Here is a 23,699-nt window from a genome sequence, read left to right as displayed (position 1 = left end):
GCTACCATTCACAGCTGTGCCACATTTGGAGTGCCCCAGTTTTATTAAATCTCCCCCCCCCCCCCCCCCCCAAAGCCTGGCTCTGCCTAGTGGCATTTCGTCGATCTGACGAGTTTCGGTATGTATGTACTGTATTTATTGGCGTATAACACTCACTTTTTTACCCTGAAAATAGAGGGTAAACTGTGCCTGCGTTATACGCAGGGGGCTGTGGGAAGTTTTTTTTTTTCCCTGAAACTTCCCTCTTAAAGTTAGGGTGCGTGTTATACGCCGATAAATACGTATGTACCAGGCTTAACTCGGGCATGTTCGGACACAAGTCTAAACTGCCCGAGTACATCCCTACTTATTACCAGTAAATGTACATAACTATCTTATTGGATCCACACTTTTATCATACCTCCCAACTTTCTGAGATGGGAATGAGGGACACCTATTGGCAAAAGTATGTAGGCTTGGGACATACCCCCAATTAAAGTAGAATTGTACAAAAAAAATGATTGGTTAAACCCACAAGTGCTTTTTTTTTTTTTTTTTTTGCTATTCCTTCTATGTTGGCTTTTGGAATTTACAAATGCAGCAATTTAGAAATTGGATGAAAGATCCAGCACTGTATAACACTTTTTGATAGATAATTGGTGCATTGTTTATACAACTATATAGATCAGACCAAAATGAGGGACAAATGAGGCGGCCAGGGGAGAGGGACTTTGTTCCAAATGAGGAGGAAAGGGGGACAGAGGAACTTTTTTCTGAATGAGGGGGACAGTTGGGAGCTATGCTTTTATAGATCCACTTATATAGAGCTGTCCTGTTTCCCCCACATGAAGAAGAACAATTCTGGTCATGCACAAGGATGCTTTTGCAGAAACCGTCTGCCGCATCCAAATAGACTAGAAAAGAGCAATTTGATTTACTGTAGATCCGTCAGAGCTGATGCTTCCAGGCTAATTACAGCAGCTACATTCCTTGTACAGCGCTTGCCCATTCTCTACTTCTAAGAGCCTGCAGACTTTCCCAGCATGCGGTATGCTTCTGGTTAAAGTCACATGCAGTGTTATTATCTGTCATGGTATTGGACATGCAGGGAAAGGGGACAAAATGTTCCCTGTGGTATTTTTTCTTGCAATGTTTGTGTTTTGTAATGGTACGCTGTAATGAATGTTTTACTCGAGTTGCAGAGCAGAATCAATTTTTACATTGTATAATAAGAACACAAAATATATTTATCAGTTTATTTTTTTATTTTTTTCACCAAGTGTTTTTTTTCTATGTTAGGAGTGGAGATCGTTTCATTGAAGAGAAGACCCTACTTCTGGCAGTCCGTTCCTACGTTTTCTTTTCCCAGCTGAGCGCCTGGTTGAGTGTCTCCCATGGGGCTGTACCACGCAACATCATTTACAGGTGAGTTGATTTTTTTATTTTTTTTCCTAAGAGGCCCGAATTGTTGTATAATTCCACTTTAAGATTATTGGCTATTTCTTTTGTATACTTATGCATTAATAGGAAGCTTTGGAAGTATTTTATGTGTTCTTGGGGTTCTTGCAAACAGGTGGCTGAGCCCCGTTTAACATAATTTGCAGTGCATTTCCTCCTTTTAGGCAGCCCAGGTAACCGTGTACAACCTAACATTGAGGTGAATGGCTGTGCGCTGCTGTACTCGTGTATAAGGTGGTGTTCAAAGGGTTGTAAAGGTTTGTGTTTTTTTTTTTTTTTCTAAATGGGTTCCTTTAACCACTTAAGCCCCGGACCAATATGCAGCCTAAAGACCCAAGGGGTTTTTACAGTTCGGGACTGCGTCGCTTTAACAGCGCGGTCGTGCGACGTGGCTCCCAAACAAAATTGGCGTTTCCATTTTTCCCCACAAATAGAGCTTTCTTTTGGTGGTATTTGATGACCTCTGCGGTTTTTATTTTTTGCGCTATAAACAAAAATAGAGCGACAATTTTGAAAAAAATTCAATATTTTTTACTTTTTGCTATAATAAATATCCCCCAAAAACATATATAAAAAAAAATGTTTCCCTCAGTTTAGGCCGATACATATTCTTCTACATATTTTTGGTAAAAAAAATCGCAATAATCGTTTATCGGTTGGTTTGCGCAAAATTTATAGCGTTTACAAAATAGGGGATAGTTTTATTGCATTTTTATTTATTTTTTTACTACTAATGGCGGCGATCAGCGATTTTTTTCGTGACTGCGACATTATGGCAGACACTTCGGACAATTTTGACACATTTTTGGGATCATTGTCATTTTCACAGCAAAAAATGCATTTAAATTGCATTCTTTATTGTGAAAATGACAGTTGCAGTTTGGGAGTTAAACACAGGGGGCGCTGTAACATTTAGTGTTCACTTAGTGGCCCAGATTCAAGTAGAATCGCGCAATATTTGCGTGGGCAAAGAGCAAATTTTTTTCTCTGCGCCCACGCAAATATTGCGCTTTGCCCGCGATTCACGGAGCAGTTGCTCCGTAAATTGCGCGGGCAATATGCTAAGCAGCCGGGCGCAAGGCTGCCTAATGTAAATGATCCCGCCGGGGGCGGGAATCATTTAAATTAGGCGCGCTCCCGCGCCGAGCGAACAGCGCATGCTCCGTCGGGAAACTTTCCCGACGTGCATTGCGGCAAATGATTTCGCAAGGACGTCATTTGCTTGTAAGTGAACGTGAATGGCGTCCAGCGCCATTCACGGTTCACTTACGTAAACGACGTTAAATTTGAACGTCGCGAGCAGGAGGCGCAGCTATACTTTAGCATTGGCTGCGCCTGCTATTAGCAGGAGCAACCTTATGCTAAAGGCGCCGTACGGAAACTCTGTACCTTGCGTAGGCAGGGCCCGCGCAACTTTTGTGAATCGGTAGTAGTATGCAATTTGCATACTACACGCTGATCACAAAGGCCGCGCCCCCTAGCGGCCAACGCAAGAATGCAGCCTGGGATGTGAAGGCATAAGGAGGCTTATGTTTGTCACATCCTAGGCTGCATTCGGTGTAACGAGGTTCCTGAATCAGGAGCACTCGTTACACCGGAGCAAGTAAGCACTTGCGCCGCGCAACTATGGTTGCGCGGGCGCAAGTGCTTCTTGAATCTGGGCCAGTGTGTGTTTACTACTGTAGGGGGGTGTGGCTGTAGGACTGACATCATCGATCGAGTCTCCCCTATAAAAGGGATCACTCGATCGATGCGCCGCCATAGTGAAGCACGGGGAAGCCGTGTTTACACACGGCTCTCCCCGTTCTTCAGCTCCAGGGAGCGATCGCGACGGAGCGGCTATAAACAAATAGCCGCGCCGTCGTCCCGGATCGCTCCCCGAGGCTTACCGACCGCCGCATGTAGCGGGGGGGTCCCGATCGGACCCCCCACCCACGTCAAGCAGAGCACGTACAGGTACGTTGATGTGCCTGTCCGTGCCATTCTGCTGACGTATATCTACATGAGGAGGTCGGCAAGTGGTTAAGCTAGTGCATTGTTGGTTCACTTACCTTTTCCTTCGATTTCCCTTGTAAATTTTTTTTTTTTTCTTTGACTGAATTTCTTACTTCCTGTTCCTCCTCTGTAAGCTTGTCCCCATCATCCGAGCCGTTGTGGCTGGGGGTTAGTCAGGGTTCTCGCCCCCTCCCTTGGAACTACATCCCTGCGGGGAGACGCTGGGCCAGATTCAGATAGGTGAGCGGATCTTTAGATCCGCTCACCTATCTCATTTACGTTACGCCGCCGCATGTTTTTGAGGCAAGTGCTTTATTCAGAGTTGCAGTAAAACGTCCGTAAAATTTCCCAGCGTGCATTGCTCTAAATGACGTTGCTAGGACGTCATTGGTTTCGACGTGAACGTAAATTACGTCCATCCGTATTCGCAAACGACGTAAAAAATTCAAAACTCGGCGCGGGAACAACAGCCATACTTAACATAGGATACGCCGCACATACCCCTCATATAGCAGGGGTAACTATACGCCGGAAAAATCTGAACGCAAACGACGTAAAAAAAAAGCGCCGGGCGGTCGTTCGTTTCTGAATCGGCGTAACTCCTCATTTGCATATTCCTCGCGTATACAAACGGAAGCTCCACCTAGCGGCCAGCGTGAGATTGCAGCCTAAAATCTGATGGTGTAACTCACTTACACCTGTCGGATCTTAGGGATATCTATGCGTAACCTGATTCTATGAATCAGTCGCATAGATACGACGGCCGGGCTCAGAAATACGACAGCGTATCTCTTTTCTGAATCCGGCCCACTGTGTTCACATGTACATCCCTGCGTCTCCCCGCAGGGATGTAGTCCCAAGGGAGGGGGGGAGAACCCTGACTAACCCCTAGCCAGAACGGCTCGGATGATGGGGGGAAAGTTTACGGAGGAGGAACAGGAAGTGAGAAATTCGGACAAAGGAAAAAAAAACATTTAGAAGGGAAATCGAAGGAAAAGGTTAGTGAACCAACAATGCACTAGCTTAAAGGAAACCATTCAGAAAATAAACCCCTTTAACATAAACACAAGTACAGCATATTTGCATACACCCATACTCTTTCCTCTGGATCTGCACTCAAATTCTTTCACAAGTGAAATGTCATTTGCTACTATATACTATGCATTAAAAAGGGGATCAACTTCAGAGATAAAACGATAATTCTTCCACTCTACAAGACTCTGGTCCGGCCGCACCTGAAGTATGCTGTCCAGTTCTGGGCACCAGTCCTCAGAAAGGATGTGCTGGAAATGGAGCGAGTACAAAGAAGGGCAACACAACTAATAAAGGGTCTGGAGGATATCCGTTATGAGGAAAGGTTGCAAGCACTGAACTTGTTTTCTCTGGAGAAGAGACGCTTGAGAGGGGATATGATTTAAATTTACAAATACCGTACTGGTGACCCCACAATAGGGATAAAACTTTTTCGTGGAAGGGAGTTTAACAAGACACTCATTAAAATTAGAAGAAATAGGTTTAACCTTAAACTACGTAGAGGGTTCTTTACTGGAAGAGTGGCACGGATGTGGAATTCCCTTCCACAGGCGGTGGTCATCGATGGTTTCAAGAAACTATCAGATAAACACCTGAATGACCACAACATACAGGGATATACAAGGTAATACTGACATAAAATCACACACATAGGTTGGACTTTTTTTTTTTTTTAAACCTCATCTATTATGTAACTATGCAAGTCAAGACATGCTTTTTTTTCTCCAATTTTTATAAAATGGGCCTAAAAAAAAAAAAAAGCATTCAATCGTTAATTGTCACTTAACCACATGCCGACCAGCCGACGTCGTTTTACGGCGGCAGGTCGGCTCCCCTACGTGAGAGCACGTAATATAACGTCGGCTCTCGCCCAGACCACTAGGGGGCGCCCCCGTGCCCAGCGGGCGCGATCGCCGCTAGGCATCCGCGATTGCTCGTTACAGAGCGGGGACTGGGAGCTGTGTATGTAAACACACAAACTCCCGGTCCTGTCAGGGGAGAAATGCCATACAATGTATGAACAGAAGTCATTTCCCCTAGTCAGTCCACCCCCCCTACAGTTAGAACACACCCAGGGAACATACTTAACCCCTTCCCCGCCCCCTAGTGTTAACCCCTTCACTGATAGCTATAAAAATGCCAATGGTCCCAAAATGTGTCAAGTGTCCGTCATAATGTCGCAGTACCGAAAAAAAAAACGCTGATCGCCGCCATTACTAGTAAAAAAAAAAATATTAATAAAAATACCCCCTATTTTGTAAACGCTATAAGTTTTGCGCAAACCAATCAATAAACGCTTATTGCGATTTTTTTTTTTTTTTTTTTTTTTTTTACAAAAAATATGTAGAAGAATACATATCGGCCCAAACTGAGGAAAAAAAAGTTTGTTTACATATTTTTGGGGGATATTTATTACAGCAAAAAGTAAAAAATATTATTTTTTTTCAAAATTGTCGCTCTATTTTTGTTTATAGCACAAAAACTAAAAACCACAGAAGTGATCAAATACCACCAAAAGAAAGCTCTATTTGGGGGGGAAAAAATACACCAATTTTGTTTGGGAGCCACGTCGCACGACCGCGCAATTGTCAGTTAAAGCGACGCAGTGCCGAATTGCAAAAAGTGCTCTGGTCTTTCACCAGCAATATGGTCCGGGGGTTAAGTGGTTGAAAGCAGCCATGTTAATAATTTTTTTTTTTTTATCAAAAAACGACAATGCACATCCACAATAAGATCATGAACACAAGTTTGTAGCACTTCCTTATCAGTGCATTTCCCCCCCCCCCCCCCCCATGTGTACAAGATGGGCTGTGTCCTCCATCTCCAAAATAGGCTTGCTGCTGCTTGTTTGCCCTGATTAAGTGGCCTACTTGGTGGTCCACCTTGCATAAGAAGTTACAAACTCATCCTATTACTTCATAAACGTGTCTCTCATCACCCAGATGGCAAGCTGTGTTGGCAGGAAATAGAAATTTTCTTCTTTCATGTTGCCTAACAGCTGATGTGAGGTTTTCTTATCTTTGATGTGCACACCAGCTAACCTTAAATACCTTTTACAATATGTGCATGATTCTTCTCATTTCCTGTTGTTTTTTTTTTTTTCCCGATTACTGAAACCTAAAATATAAAGTATCACTTTAAACTATATTTTATAGTAATAAAATAATGAAATCACAAATTAAGAACAGACGTTCCGCTCAGTCAGGAAGCACACAATTGCTTCACAGTTTTTGTACGTTTCTTCTTCCTTCTGGAAGCATAGGAGGATCTTTATAATCCTTTCCACCAAGCCAGAAATTAAATTACAACAACTACATCCAGTAAAACAAAAAAGGAGAAACAATTTGACTATTAACCAGCACTTTTAACACTTTTTTTGTTCTCTTTAAGACCCTTTACACTGGCGCGGTTTGCATGATATGCGCTAAAAATAGCACCTGCAAACCGACCCTAAAAAGCTGCTGCTGTTTCTCCAGTGTGAAAGCCCTCGAGCGGTGCGCTAGCAGGACGGGAAAAAAAGTCCTGCTAGCCGCATCTTTGGAGCGGTATACACCGCTCCTTCACCGATCCCGCCCATTGAAATCAATGCGACAGTATGGCTATGCTGCTGGCAATGTGCCTCTGCGGAGGCATATTGTGGGCTGTTTTAACCCTTTCTCAGCCGCTAGCGGGGGTAAAACCACCCGCTATCGGCCGAATAGCGCCGCAAAATTAGCGGTAAAGCGCTGCTAAAAATAGCGGCACTTTACTGTCACCGCACCTCACGCCCCAGTGTGAAAGGGGCCTTAGCGTTAAGTAAAGCGCCTGAAAGAAGCTGCATTTGCATTCCCAATGTGAAAGCCAGAGTGCTTTCACTCTAAAGCGCCTGAAAAACGCCCCAGTGTGAAAGGGGCCTTAGCGTTAAGTAAAGCGCCCTATAAGAAGCCTGCAATCCCAAGAAGATCTGCAATCCCAATGTGAAAGCATGAGTGCTTTCACACTGAGGCGCTGCGCTGGCAGGGCATCAAAAAAGTCCTGCAAGCAGCTTCTTTTCAGCGCTTTAGGAGAGTTGAATACACTGGGGTAGATTCAGGTAGCAATTGCGTCTGCGTAACCATAGTTACGCAGCGCAATTGCTTACTTGCGCCGGCGTCTCGAATGCTCCTGATTCAGGAACCTCGATACGCCGACTGCAGCCTAAGATATGACTGGCATAAGGCTCCTTATGCCATCGTATCGTAGGCTGCATTCTTACGATGGCCGCTAGGGGGTGTTCCCGTAGTGGTCAGCGTATAGTATGCAAATTGCATACTAACGCCGATTCACAACCCTACGCGAGCCCTGCGTACGCAGTTTACGTCGTTTTCGTTCGTCGGGTTCTGCGTAAGGCTGCTCCTGCTATTAGCAGGGGCAGCCAATGCTACGTATACCCGTCGTTCCCGCGTCGCAAATTTAAAATTTAACGTCGTTTGCGTAAGTGAATCGTGAATGGCGCTGGACGCCATTTACGATCACTTTGAAGCAAATGACGTCCTTGGCCGCAATGCACGTCGGGAAAGCTTCCCGACGGAGCATGCGCAGTACGCCTAATTTAAATGATCCACGCCCCCTATGGGATCATTTAAATTACGCGCGCTTACGCCGGGCAGTTTTCTGGAGCCCTCACGCAAATTACGGAGCTACTGCTCCGTGAATCAAGCGTAGTGCAGGTAATTTACGGAGGCGCAGCGGCAAAACGGTACACTGCGCCTCCGTAAGAAAAGCGCAAAGCTACCTGAATCTGGCCCACTTCTCATAAAGTGCCCCTTCTCATTTAGACTCTTTATTTTTATTTATTTTTTTAAATGCCAAAGCGCCTGAGAAACGCCCCAGTGTGAAAGGGGTCTTAGCGGAGCTTTACCACCTTATTTCAGGGTCTGGCAGTGTGAAAGGACTCTGAAAGCACTCGGGCTTTCACATTGGGATTGCAGATGTGGCTTCTTTTAGGCGCTTTTTTTAACGCCAAAGCGCCTGAAAAACTCCCCCGTTGTCAACGTGAACCTGATTTGTCCGGTAATGTTGTAAGGTCACCTTTCTGATCCCCAGGCAGCACAGCTGAAAGATACAGTGCCCCAGCCAGGACATCGGTAAGATTGCAACCATCACCAGCGCTTGCCACACCATCTACTCTTGCAACAGTGACCCGTCTCTGCCTCCAAAGTCCACTACTCAGAGCTACAATTTCTGCAGCTTCCCAGGCTGTCTGTAAATGAGTTTGGCTTCACCCACTCTCTCCTCACTCTGCACTATCAGGCGGCTCATCAGAGGCAGTACAGCGGCGGTTTCCTCCACACCACATCTTTGCAACATAGGAAACACCCTGCCACTGCTTTCCTCCCCTCAAACCAGACCTCCAGCACATCTCCGTCTCCCTTTAGCAGGTCACAATCACTATATGCAATTATCACTATAGCTATCAGAGACTCATTATCAGCCCCCCCAATCCCCACACAACTCTCCCCTCTAAGCTGATCTGTAGAACATCTCACCCCCTCAGCAAGTCCCTCCCCCAACTGCCACAAGCTGAGCTTTGTCCCCACTGCAAATTCCCAATCCTACAGCCCCCTCTCATCCACCCATAATGCACACATTTCTCTTCACCTACCTTGCAGCAGACCCCACCCCACCTGTGTGCAGCACATCCCTCCCCAGCCAGCACAGCTCTGCCTGCACCCCCCTCCACGTGTTTACACCCCAAGTTACAGTGAATGCACTGTGCATATGTCTTCCAAGATGCCACACTCCTGCTCACAGCATGGCCACTTGCTCCTTACAATCCACCCTCTTAGGCCCCGTACACACGACAGAGTTTCTCGGCAGAATTCACCGAGAAACTCGGTCAAAACCCGGATTCTGCCGAGAAACTCTGTCGTCTGTACAGTTTTGGCTCGATGGAGCCGCCGAGGAGCTCGACGAGAAAATAGAGAACATGTTCTCTATTTTCTCGTTGTTCTATGGGAGAAGGCGGCCCGCCGAGCTCCTCGGCGGCTTCATCCCAGAACTCGACGAGGAACTCGACGTGCTTGGCACGTCGAGTTCCTCGGCCGTGTGTACGGGGCCTTACAGTGCACACATTTTCTCCCTGGCAACCTCAGTGACCCCCTTCCTTGTGTGCACATCCCTTCTCGGTCGGAATGCATCTCTGCTGCTCACAGTGCAACCTGTCTCTCCACACTCGCGGCACATTTGCATCACCCACCTCACCCATTGCTGACAGACCTACCTCTGTGCACCACCCAGCTTACAGCACATTACTTCCCAGCCTACTACCCCCCCCCCCCACCCCTCCCCAACAACAAACTCCCTACTCTTAACAGCACATCAGACCCTGCAGTACACATTATTTGCACTGCATCACCATACCAACCTCTCCTGAGCTGCTTAAAGCCCCCCCCCCCCCCTTATAACATACATTCTTCTCTGTCTGACTCATTCCCCCTTTCCTAAAACACATTCCTCCATGGCCACCTCCTCTCTCCACTGACACATCTTTCACCTCCCACCTTACCCCCTTCAGATCATGTGTCAAACCTCTTGCATATTGTGATGGACTCCATGCTCCTCTCTTACATTGTTGCCTGCCATCACACACTTTTCACTCCTGTCCTGCACATATTTACTTCCATACTATCTACATTACTCTACATAATTTTTTCTGCCATACTTCTCACCATCAGATACAACCTGCCGCCATACACTTCCTCTACTGCTCACACTACCCACCATAATTACTTGGTACTCCAGATCATACTGCCCACCCGTATACACTCCGCACTACCTTGCACATACCGGTCATCTTCATGTTCCCTGTACTCCTCCCCTGCACACACTACCCCGAGTCATAACCACCGCACTGCTCTCCTGCACACCTTACCCACTAAAACCATTGTTTAATATTTTGTAATATTTCCAAACTGGCTTGTTCTGGAAATGGGCACACTTTTGCTGGTCTGAGATTAAGACCCCTTTCACACTGGATCAGTTTGCAGGCGATATAGTGCTAAAAATAGCACCTGAAAACCGACCTGAAACAGTCGCTGCTGTCTCTCCAGTGTGAAAGCCCTGAGGGCTTTCACACTGGAGCGGCATGCTAGCAGGACAGTAAAGAAAGTCCTGCTAGCAGCATCTTTGGAGCGGTGAAGGAGTGGGGTGTGTGTGTGTGTGTGTGTGTGTGTGTGTGTGTGTGTTTTTACCGCTCCTCCACCGCTCTTGGCCATTGAAGTCAATGGGGCACTGTGGCTACACCTCTGCAGAGGTGCTTTGCCATGGTTTTTAACCCTTTCTTGGCCGCTAGCGGGGATAAAACTGCCCTGCTAGCGGCCAAACAGCGCCACGAAATTGACGGTAAAGCACCGCTTTACCGCCCCCGCCCCAGTGTGAAGGGGGCATGAAGTGGATGTAAACCCTCACATATCCCCAGTGAAGTGAACAGCCTCAGATGATACAGAGATTAAACAAATCTCCCTACTTAAGTTTTACATGTATATCTGCTGTCTTCAGCTTTATATACTGTTTGGAAAGTGCAGATGGTGTTAGAATTTTCACTTCCTCTTTCTGCACTGTGAGAGAAGTCTTGTATTACACTGGAAGACAGCTGATTGGTGGAAGGGCACATACCACCCCCCTCTAGATAGGCAGAGACTTTCAGAGCTGGCCTGTAAGTAAAGCAGCTTTCTGCTAAACTGTTTAAAGCACCCTCCCTGACACAAATTTAAGTCTGGTTTTATCACGTGTGAGAGAACTTGCCAGAAGTTATCATGCTGATAACAGAAGAACGGAGCTGTGCCCTGCTCAAATTTCATGAATCGGGTTTATATCCACTTTAAGCCTCATCCCTTGTCATTTTGCTTTCAAATGCAAGAGCCTAAGTTGACAGAGTCTCTGGCATTTGATAGCTAAATGGCAAGGGATGTGACGAAGGCTGGCCATAGAGTGAATTTCTTTAGTTGCAGGAAAGAAATTCACTTGATTTCCCCCATCAACACAGTGTTGATGGAGGAATCTCTCCTGTGGAACCATTGTGTTCTCCCAGCAGGGAAGCTGTCCCCACTGGGAGAACACAGTGATGATTGCTAGCGGCTATAGCAGCCACTAGCAATAATCACATGTAAAAAATCGGGCAGGCTGTTTGTACCCAAGTTCATCTATTGATCAACTTGGGTTATTCAGCCTGCCCATTCATGATTCGAATCTCAGTCGGTGCCTGCTGAACCAGCCAGGATTCGAACACTCTATGGCAGGCTTTAGTACTGGAAGAGAAGTTCATGTACAGTATTTGCCCCAAAATGGCATTGTTGGAGAATATGTTAGTGCTATAAAAAGAAACAATCGCCATAAGTGGAAATCAGCAATGCAACACCTGGCTGTATGTGGTGCGTCCCAGACATCTTAAGGTAGAACTATAACCTCCCGATTTAAAGTTTCTTGTATGTGCTGCAGAGCTTTATTATAAATGCATCTGCATTTATAGGGGTAGATTCAGAAAGAAGTTACGCTGGCATATCTATTGATACGCCGCGTAACTTCTAGGATGCTCCGGCGTATCTTTTTTCTGTATTCAGAAAACAAGATAAGCCGGGAATTTTGCTAAGATCCGACTGGCGTAAGTCTCTTACGCTGTCGTATCTTGGTTGCATATTTACGCTGGCCGCTAGGTGGCGATTCCGTCGATTTACGCGAGGAATATGCAAATTAGGTAGATACGCCGATTCAGAAAAGTACGCCCGGCGCATTTTTTTAAGTCGTTTACGTTAGGCTTTTTCCGTCGTAAAGTTACCCCTGCTATATGAGGCGTATCCTATGTTAAGTATGGACGTCGGGCCAGCGTCTAAATTTTCCGTCGATTACGTCGTTTGCGTAAGGCCGTGTACAGACGACCAAACCTGTACGATGAAACCGGTCCGCCGGACCGTTTTCACCGTACATGTCTGCCCGGGGATTTCTGTATGGTGGCTGTACTCACCATCATACAGAAATCCGCGCGTAAACAATACGCGGGGCGTGTCCGCGCGGCGACGTGGGCGGCCCTGCTAGTTCAATGCTTCCACGCATGCGTCAAAGTCATTTGACGCATGCGAGGGATGGCGGGCGCTCGGACATGTACGGTAGGTCTGTACAGACGACCGAACATGTCCGAGCGGACAGGATTTCAGCGGGCTGTTTTAAAACAAGTCCAGAAATATTTGCCCGCTGGAAAAAGGCCCGGCGGGCAAATGTATGCTGGAATCCTGTCCGCTCGGGCCTACACGCGACCGAACATGTCTGCTGAAACTGGTCCGCGGACCAGTTTCAGCAGACATGTTCGGTCGTGTGTACGGGGACTTAGTCGTTCGCGAATAGGGCTGTGCGTAATTTACGTTTACGTCAAAAGCATTGGCTTTTTGCGGGTTAATTTGGAGCATGCGCACTGGATTACGTTCACGGACGGCGCATGCGCCGTTAGTCAAAAACCTAAATTACGTGGGTTCAGCCTTCATTTCCATACAACACGCCCACTACATGAATAATTTGAATTCCGCGCGCTAACGCCGGACCACATACGCTACGCCGCCTTAACTTAGGGCGCAGGTTCTTTCTGAATACAGAACCTGCCTCACTAAGTTACGGCGGCGTAGCGTATCTGAAATACGCCCGCAGAAATTTACACCGGGCTACTTGAATCTACCCCATAGTCTTTACTTCGCCTCCCAAATACCTCTTAAACGGTCAGTGACATCTACCTAATGCAGCTTCCTATGATGCTGCATTTCTCTGAATTTGGAGCAGAGTTGCCACTCTCATATAGGCTGTGCTGCCTGCACTACAGTGGAATGAAATGAATGTTGCAGGGTGTGTTGCTATCAGCATTTCCAGTGCCAATTAACACTTTTGTGGGTTGTGAATCATTCCTTAGCCACACCTAGTCCCGCCCAATGCTTTCTGGATTGACCGCACTACCTCTGCTGCTGAATCCCTCCCATTGTGAGCTGTGATGCCTGCAAGAGGGAGCATTTGGGACATAAATAGGTGGTTTAGCTTAGTCAGGGTTAGGTAAAGAATACAAAAATATACAGCGCACAGTGGTTAAGTAAATATCACTTTATAGTCTAAAATGTAAAATACGAAAAATAGAACATGAACTAATAAAATAGCAGCAATAGCAAAATTTAAAAAAATATATGTAAATAAGATCTGATGGTAGTCCACAATGCATACACAGAAGCGGTGTGATGGTAAGGTGGAAACCAAATCACTAAGGGGAGATGGCAAAGAATGCTTCCATACAGTTGGTACACTAAGTGTAGGGAGATGTTAAAGTACCTTGACAGCAACTCTCATGACTCCATGCTGACGGACGGTGCAGGCAGTGGCAGAGAGTTATCCATGCCCGGGGCAGTCGATGAAAAAGTGGCTCTGAAGCAGGGAGCAGTGTAGCCAAGCCACCCGGATGTAGGAGAGAGGCCCGCAGAAGCGAGATACTCGTCACGGCTGCGGTGGAGGGCAGCGGGGGGAGCCTGGATCAGACGCAGCCAAACAGACAGACAGGGCCAGTGACGCTGCCGCGTCAATCATTATACCATCACACCGCTTCTGTGTATGCATTGTGGACTACCATCAGATCTTATTTACATATATTTTTTTAAATTTTGCTATTGCTGCTGTTTTATTAGTTCATGTTCTATTTTTCGTATTTTACATTTTACAGACTATAAAGTGATATTTACTTAACCACTGTGCGCTGTATATTTTTGTATTCCTTTACCCAACCCTGACTAAGCTAAACCACCTTTTTGTGTCCCACATGCTCCCTCTTGCAGGCATCACAGCTCACAATGGGAGGGATTCAGCAGCAGAGGCAGTGTCTCCTAGTGGTTTATAGCTGCACGGAAGGTTTTGTACTCTTTGCCTTATACAATACTATGTGTGGCACTGTTACATGGTGTAGCGCTATCTAGTGGGATTTTTTTGTATTAAAGGGTTAGGTAAAGGAATTGGGTGATTGCATATAATGTCAAACAAGAGCCTTTTAGTTAAGTATGTAAAAGGGACTAATTGTCTGTCGTCCTTCTATATTTACAGAGTGAGTCCTGCTGATGGAGAACTGCAATGGAATTTTACGCATACCCCAACTGAGCATGTGTTTCCTGTTCCCAATGTTTCTCACAATGTGGCCTTGAAAGTCAGTGTCCAGTCTTTGCCTAGACAATCCAACTATCCAGTGCTGAATTGTAGCATCCATAGTGATCTTGGCTTCTATGAAAAGAGGTTCTCCACACATGAGCAGAAGAGTGTTCTTCCGCCTCGAGAGCTGAAGGAGAGCAGGCAATATGGTGTCCTCAATTCTCAGCATTCTTGTAGCAAGCAGACATGGACTGTTGGACCTGAAGGTTTAATGCAAGCTAGGACAAGTCTAAGCATGAATCTGACTATTCCTGCCAGAAGTATCAAGTTAATATCTGGGGGTGGCAGTGGTTATGACATTGGGACGTCTCCATCAAAGGTTCAAGGTTTTAGCATGGTCAACGATTTAAAAGGAGCTCCACCAGACTCTCCTGTTAGAAGTTTTAAATCCTTATCTTTGGTTGATACACCTAATAATCTGCACGCAAACCAACCAGCCGAGGCCAACCCCCTGATAGGCACCTTAATTCAAGAACGTCAAGAAGTCATAGCAAGAATTGCACAACATTTGCTACAGTGTGATCCAGCAAATACGCACATAACTAATCGTTCCTTGAAATTGCACGACTCCAGCACTATATGTTCTAAAATATTCCGAAACCAGTCTGAAGATGAAAACTTTAACAAGATAGAGCAAGAAACACCTGTGATAAATACACTCAGTTCAGACTTGAATCTAACCCCTGACAACCTGGATAGAAAACTGAAACCATCTTTAGATACACCCATCACTTCCTCCCGCAACAGTCTGGAGGGTAGAACCTCACCAAAACCACAAGCTAGAAGGAAACTTATTTTAATTCAACCTAGTGAGCAAGTTTCCAACTCCTTTCAGAGTTTTGCAAGTAAACAAGCACCACCTGCACTATCCGTTTCCACAAGAGAAAATTCTGTCATTTTGCCTGAAATATGCGACTTCAAAAAAGATGACCAGACAGAAAAAAATAACAGTAAAGTAACCCACATCTCACACCATAGCATGACTAATGTCCACATATGCAGCAGCAACAACAAGCAGACTGAAAACAGAAGCAGAGACTGTTCTCAAAGTGATTTCTGTAAGAACTGTTCACGAAATGTAGTGGCACTGAAAACCTGTGGGGTTAGCCAGGCATTAGAGACTAAATGTATAGAGAATAACACATTGAATGCACAAGGGTCTGATCCTACTAATCAACTTCATAGTATAGAAAATTATATCAGTTCGGACCGTGATGGTTCAAAACTCAGAGAGAGCCAAGACAAACCGAAAACAACCCATGATGAGAACAAGGATCCAACCAAGTGTGATTGTGCCAAGCAAGAGCAAGGAAAGGCTGCAAAGAGTTGTTCTAGATGTGAACGTCTGAAAAATAAAGAACAAAAGGTTTGTATACATACAAGTGTGGTTTTAATAACGGCAAAGATTAAGCCGTGTGACAGCGTAGATCTAGTTCTGTAATGGTATGTTCCACTTTCTCTCCTTGGGTTACTTGAGTCAGGTGTAGTCATTTATTGTCTTTAGAAATCCTAGATTGGAACACCTGTCTTTTTTATTATTATTGGTGTCTTTGTCCCTGTTGGTGTTCACCATCTCTATTTGCCCTGTTTACCATTATCATTGAAAGTAAAAGAAAATTCCAAAATTTTGGGTTGACCCCTTAAAAGTAAGAGGGGAACCTTCCAATAGGGACACTAGTTCTGGTGACATGAGGATCTTCAAGAAATGTCCTAAATCTGCAGGGTTTTCCTCTCCCTTACTAGTTTGCTTATGGAACAAGAACTGAAGGTAAATCTGCCCAATGGGACAAAGATGGCTAAAATTAACTTTAGAAGAGTCTTAAAGGGGAGGTTCACCCTAAAAACTACTTTTTCTTATTACACTGGCCCCCCACATTACAATACGATTATGCCTATTAGTTTTTTTTTGATGCTGTACATACCTTCGTACAGCTAATTCACCCGTGGCTTCCAGGTTGCGAGTCCTGCGGGAGTGGGCGTTCCTAACATGCTGGTGATTGACGTTTTGACAAAAAACGAGCTCCCCCCGTCGCGTAAGCCGCGTCACAATTGGCGAAAGGAGCCGAATGGCCAGTCGGCGCTATACTGAGCCTGTGCATCGCCGTTCGAACCTCCCCTTTAACTCTCCCTTACTCTATTCAAAATGAAAAACCAATGTTTTGCCCATAGTTCTACTTTAATATCCACTATTGTATTTGTGAATTAATTCTTATCAAGCACAATATCTTGAAGCATGAATATGCAAAACCAATTTAAAAGTATTGAAAATGTGCATGCTGATTCCAGCATACTAGTTTGAAGATGGCGCTGCTATAGGTCCTTAACAGAAGTCCTACCCAAGAGCAGACACTATAGGGAAGGCCCATAAAAACCCCTTTTGTAATTTAATTTTATTTCATTCCTGGGTCTGGGCTCTGTGACCACTATTTTGTGGTATCTGCTCTTAGGCAGGATTTTGTATTTTTAAAGCTTTAAAACCTACATTTTTATTATGTCCGTTTTTTTATTTTTAAGAATTGAAGAAACCCCTTTTGTACACAAGCACTCTTTGTAGAGCAGCTATACCTATGTGATAAAAGAGACACAGGCCAAATTCATGGTTTTTAACAATGTGCAACAATGTCGATTTTATTGTAGGCGATGCCATGGTGGTAAACTTATTTTTTTTTTTTTTTTTTTTTTCATAATACATTTTTTTTTTTTATTCAAAAATACACAAGAATATTATAGTAGGACATACGGCAAATTAACAGCTTAGAACATAAGCAAATGTACACTGAAAAGTATGGCTATTATATACAAGGGTTTTCAAACGCAAACAGTTTCCCACCCCTTCATTCAAAACCGTGGTGGGTAGCAATTTGTTAGGTGGAACTCGGGTAACCTCTGAGATCAAATTCCCCCAACAGTTTTTTGATGGACCAATTCGGAGCACCTTGTGACCATATAACCAAAATCAAGGAAAAGACAGTGAGAAATGACAAAGCGCAAGAAGAGGAAGAAAAAAAGGAGGATGAGGATAGGGTATCCAGCCAATACAGTAACCATTGTTCCAATCAAGATTTGACAGATATTTGATCCAAGGATGCCAGGTTTCGTTGAAGCCCAACTTATTCAACAGTGCCGAGAACCTTTCGTTGACCATAATCCAGGATAACTTGGCCTTCAATAACTCAAATGGGATGGTGGGAGATTTTAATAAACTACAAATTCTGCTGGGGAGATCTGACCAGATTCACAAAAATTATACACTTGCATCCAAAAATTCTGCACTTTTCATACCTGGTGGTCATGTTGTAAGGCGGTTCCTTTTTGCCTGCAGCCCTTGAAGAACTGAGAGGAGGCTCTTGGAACACACTTTGCTATTCTTACTGGTGACATATACCAACTCAAAAGTACCTCGTAGTTTGCCTCTATTAGCGAGATATTGATCTGAAATTTCTATGCAAGCTTACACCATTCCTCCACCTCCAACTGTTCACTTGATTGTCAATACATTTCAAAAAAATAAACCCCTTCCTTAGGGCTGTTAATCAATCCTGTAAATATACAGGGCATTTGGAAAGTATTCACAGCGCTTTACTTTTTCCACATTGTGTTATTTTACAGCCTTATTCCAAAATAGAATAAATTCATTATTTTCCTCAAAATTTTACAAACCATATCCCATAATGACAATGTAAAAGAAGTTTGAAATCTTTGCCAAAATTGAGCTCAGGTGCATCCTGTTTCCACTGATCATCCTTGAGATGTTTCTAAAACTTAAATGGAGTCCACGTGTGGTAAATTCAGTTGATTGGACATGATTTGGAAAGGTACACACCTGTCTATATAAGATCCCACAGTTAACACTGCATGTCAGAGAACAAACCAAGCCATGAAGTCCAAGGAATTGCCTGTAGACGTCAAAGACAGGATTGTATCGTGGCACAGATCTGGGGAAGGGTACAGAAAATGTTCTGCAGCAATGAACACAGTGGCCTCCATCATCCATAAATGGAAGAAGTTTGGAACCACCAGGACTCTTCCTAGAAATGGCCAAACTGAGCGATTGGGGTACAAGGGTGTTAGTCAGGGAGGTGACCAAGAACCTGATGGTCACTCTGACAGAGCTCCAGCTTTTCTCTGTGGAGAGAAGAAAGCCTTCCAGTAGAACAACCATCTCTGCAGCACTCCACCAATTAGGCCTTGTACACACGATGGGTTAAACAGAGGGCAACGGTCTGATGGACCGTTTTCATTGGTCAAAACTGATCGTGTGTGGGCCCCATAGGTTATTTAACCATCGGTTAAAAAAAAGCCAACTTGCTTTAAATTTAACCCATGGATTCCTAACCGATGGGTCAAAACCGATCGTTAGTAGGCACAACCATTGGTTAAAAATCCACGCATGCTCAGAATCAAGTCGACGCATGCTTGGAAGCATTGGACTTAATTTTTTTCAGCACGTCGTGTTTTACGTCACCGCATTCTGACACGATCGGTTATTTAGCAGATGGTGTGTGGGAGCGACGGACCATCAGTCAGCTTCATCGGTTAACCGATGACAACGGTCCTTCAGACCGTTCTCATCGGATGGACTGATCGTGTGTACGCGGCTTAAGGCCTGTATGGTAAAGCAGCCAGACGGAAGCCACTCCTCTGTAAAAGGCACATGACAGCCTGCCTGGAGTTTGCCAAAAGGTACCCGAAGGTCTCTCAGACCATGAGAAACAAAATTCTCTGGTCCGATTTAAACAAAGATTGAACTCTTTGGCCTGAATGGCAAGTGTCATGTCTGAAGGAAACCAGGCACCACTGGGCCAATACATCCCTACAAGCATGGTGGGGATTTTTTTTTCAGTGGCAGGAAATGGGAGACTAGTCGGAATCGAGGGAAAGAATAATGCAGTAATGTACAGAGACATCCTTGATGAAAACGTGCTTCAGAGCGCTCTGGACCTCAGACTGGGGCAAAGGTTTATCTTGCAACAGGGCAATGACCCTAAGCACAAAGCTATGATACCAAAGGAGTGACTACAGGACAACTGTGAATACTCTTGAGTGGCCCAGCTAGAGCTCAGACTTGACCCTAATTGAACATCTCTGGATAGATCTGAAAATGGCTGTGCACCAGCTCTCCCCATCCAACCCGATGGAGCTTGAGAGATCTTGCAATGACGAATGAGAGAACCTACCCAAAAATAGGTGTGCCAAGCTTTGTACATCATACTCAGACTTAAGGCTGTAGTTGGTGCCAAAGAGGCTTTAACAAAGTATTGAGCAAAGGCTGTAAATAGTTATGTACATGTAATTTTTTTTCGTTTTTTATTTTTTTTTAAATTTGCAAATATTTCCAACCCTCATTTCAAGTCGTCATTATGGGGTAAAGTTTGTAGAACTTTTGAAGAATGAATTTAATCCATTTTGGAATAAGGCTGTAACGTAACAAAATGTGGAAAAGGGAAGCGCTGTGAATACCTTCCGGATGCACTGTAGGTAGTCCTAAAAAGGATTTTTGGTAATTGAGATCTGCAGTGTTGACAAAACACCATTGCCTATCCAGATCTCCTCGGTTGAAGACTGTGTGCTTGTTTCAAGAATAGCAAATGTTAAAGTGGTAAAGCCTTCTAAAAACAGAAGGTTTTTGGAAGGAAATGTCTAATTCCATCACATATCCCAAAAATAAGCTGAATAATCCTCATTTCAGGACAGTGGGTGGAGACCTAATAATCCAGAACTGCTGATGTATTTATGTATAAAGGGCAAATATAGCCTAATATTATAGAGCCATCATCACTGCAGTGTATGGAAACCATGGCTTTCTATGGAATAGGGATTTAAAAAAAAAAAATTTGTGAGGGGGGTGGAGAAATATGCGATAGAAAAGGACTTGTGAATACCTGATTTTAAAAAGGCTTTACTGTGCTACAAACTGACTAGAGCAAGCACTTTTTTATTGTATTAAAGAGGTAGTAAACTGTGTTTAAAGAAAGGGAAAAATAAACTGGTCTCCCTGCTGGGTAATGTCATAATGCGCTTGTATCCACTGCATACTGGCATATAACAGACTAAACAAGCTGCAGCCGTGGCACGGCTCTCTCAATGGACTGCATGTCGTCCATTGAGAGTACTGTGCGCATGTGTCAGTAACATCACTGGCTGATACTAGGGCTGTTACTGATCAAAATGTTTCTGTTCGATTAATCATTTTGTTTTTTAATCGATTAATCGACTAATTTCGATTAATTATAATGCACATACAGATCCAACTACTTTTAGCTGATCTCCTTGGAGATAAAATCGATGTAGCTACATAAACTGTAAAAATGGTGCATGTAATACCAAACGGTACCAAAAGCAGTCATAAAAACATGTAGATAAGTATGATACTGGTATAAAAATATGTACAACGATACCACTGCTGAATCCAGATGAGGAGAGGTTAACATCAGTCTGTTGGTATGTAGATGTCCCGTGAAGGGAACTATCACAACTCCCAGTGGATGGTTGTAGAATCCCAGGTTGATAGATGGAAGTGTAACAGCCCTTGCGTGTGGCAGATAGTAAGGTCCCGCCGGCATGAAGATATGAAGGCACAGCAAAGGAGCCCTTCAGATGGACATGGCAAGACCCGCCGGTGTCAGTGACATCACCGGATCTCCGACGGAACTCCCTGAAGGCCCAGAAGCCGGCGGAGAGGTGAGTACCAATCAAAAGAATTTTGATCGATCAAAAAAATTAAAGATTAATTGATTAATTAAAAGTTAATTTGCACAGCCCTAGCTGATACACATATAAATTTCTTCTAAACGGTGCACGTTTAGGATATATTTTCTGTACCTTCAGTTAAAGTGGAGTTCCACCCATTTAAAAGTCAGCAGCTACAAAAAGTGTAGCTGCTGACTTTAAACAATCAGATACTCGCCTGTCCCACGGTCCAGCAATGCGGGCGCACAAAGCCCTGCTCCTCTCCTCAGCGACGGCATTGTAAGTGGGCAACCCGGTCATGGCTTCATAGTCAGGCGTACACTGCACATGCGCAAGCCGCGTTGTGAATGGCCAGGAAATCTTCTGGGACCTGTGACATGTCCCAGAAGATTGCGGGGGGATAGTTGATCTTCCTCCTGGCGCCAGGGGTGGGAGCTGGGTGCCTGTGAAAACTGGGTACTCCCCCAAAAAAAATGACATGCCAAATGTGGCATGTCCGGGGGTCACCAGTACTTGGTGAAAGTTCCCCTTTTGGGTGGAACTCCGCTCTGAGCCTTATTATAGGTTTGCCTATAGGTACAAAATAACAAAGGTAGTTTACTCCAACTTTAATCCCTCTTTCACTGTAACTTTACAGTTGTACTGTCCTGAATGATCAGATACAAAGAAATGGGTGCTTATGTACAAAAGTGATACTTTTTCAAACTTCCAGAAAAAGGTCCTTTCTAAGCCTGTTTTTTGTGATGGAGAACATCCTGTGTTCCTATTTATTTGACCTTTTTTCAGTCCTAAGGTTTTGAGCTCTCTAGCCATAACTACCATATATCCTTTATTGGAATTGCAGTCAAATAGCCTATTGCTGCCATTTTCAAAACTGATTTTTACAGCCGTATGAGAAAATATTGGGCAACTGGTAGAGTCCTTCTGAAGTCAGCCACTGCTGGTTTATCCTTCTATAAAATCTATTTCTCTGGCTGTCCTAATCATTCAATGGTTTCAGTACTTAAATCACTTCTCTAGAATATAAGTTCCCATTAGGAGTTCTGACTTTGCTCTTTTTGCCGATTTGCAGTAATGAAGCTAGGGATGGTCAAGCACAGCCAGACAACTAGCATTTCCAGGAAGAAGGCCTTAATGGCATCTTCTGTGTTTATCCCAGTATAGGATTCCTTTTGAATGAAAATGGGAGGAAGTTGGTTGTAACAAATTGTCTTGAAGAGCATATTGTAATGCCCAGTACACACGATCGGTTCGTCTGATGAAAATGGACCGTTTTCATCGGACGAACCGATCGTGTGTGGGCCCCATCAGTTTTTTTGCTCAGAATCAAGTCGATGCATGCCCCGAAGCATTGAACTTAATTTTTCTCAGCACGTCATTGTGTTTTACGTCACCGCGTTGGACATGATCGGATTTTTAACCGATGGTGTGTAGGCAAGACTGATGAAAGTCGACTTCATCGGATATCTGATAAAAAAAACAATCGGTTTGTTTTCATCAGACGAACCGATCATGTGTACAGGGCATAAGGGTAGGTACATTTAGGCCTTTCGTGGTAGCATTAGGTTAGGGCAGTGTTTCTCAATTCCAGTCCTCAGGCCCCCCCCAACAGGTCAGGTTTTCAGGATTTCCATTATTTTGCACAGGTGATTAGATCAGTTTCACTGCCTTAGTAATCACCACAGCCTTTTCATCTGAGGGAAATCCTGAAAACCTGACCTGTTGGGGGTGCCTGAGGACTGGAATTGAGAAACACTGGGTTAGGGTGACCAGACATCCCCGGTTTCCGGGGACAGTCCCCGGATTGAGCACACTGTCCCCGGACTAAGTCTGTCCCCGGATTGGATTTGAACAGGGGCTGGAGCAATTTCAAAGACAGTCAGCGCAGAATAAAAAAAAAAAACTTTGAATTATACACACCCCACTAGCTTATGGGGGTGTATTTTTTCCGTTATGTAGACAGGCAGAACGGTGGTCTGCCTATGTAAACAAGGCAGATCGCCGTTCTGTCAGTATGGAAGACATTGATCCTGTGTTCTTGCAAAGCAGGTACAGGGATCTAGGCCTTCCCTTAGTAAAAGCACCTCCCCCACAGTAAGAAAAGATTTGTTAGGCACACATTTAACCATTTGATTGCTCTAGATGTTAGCCCCTTCCCAGCCAGTGTCATTAGAACAGTGACAGTGCCTTTTTTCTTAGCACTGATCACTGTATTAGTGTCCGATTTGTCCGCCGCTATATATTGCAGTCCAGCTATAAGTCGCTGATTGCAGCCATTACTAGTAAAAAAAAAATGTCCCCAGATTTCATTTGAAAAATCTGGTCACCTTACATTAGGTGCAAGTCCAGAAGGCAATTCTAAACTG

At 44.5% G+C, this 23,699-nt stretch overlaps 1 protein-coding gene across 2 annotated transcripts in view; it reads left to right on the top strand.

The window, feature by feature from the left end:
* The window catches only part of FAM214A (family with sequence similarity 214 member A), a 130,864-nt gene that overhangs the window by 80,211 nt on the left and 26,954 nt on the right, over window positions 1–23,699 (top strand). For both annotated transcript variants that reach the window (XM_040342710.1, XM_040342711.1), the window contains exons 4-5: window positions 1,279–1,404; window positions 14,542–16,009. In XM_040342710.1, coding sequence (XP_040198644.1) covers window positions 1,279–1,404; window positions 14,542–16,009 — 1,594 coding nt within the window. The remainder of the gene's footprint in view (window positions 1–1,278; window positions 1,405–14,541; window positions 16,010–23,699) is intronic.

The sequence above is a fragment of the Rana temporaria genome, chromosome 3 (genome assembly GCF_905171775.1).
Source record: "Rana temporaria chromosome 3, aRanTem1.1, whole genome shotgun sequence".
NCBI lineage: Eukaryota > Metazoa > Chordata > Amphibia > Anura > Ranidae > Rana > Rana temporaria.
Note: the sequence above shows the minus strand (reverse complement) of the source record. Positions and strands in the feature narration are given on the sequence as shown.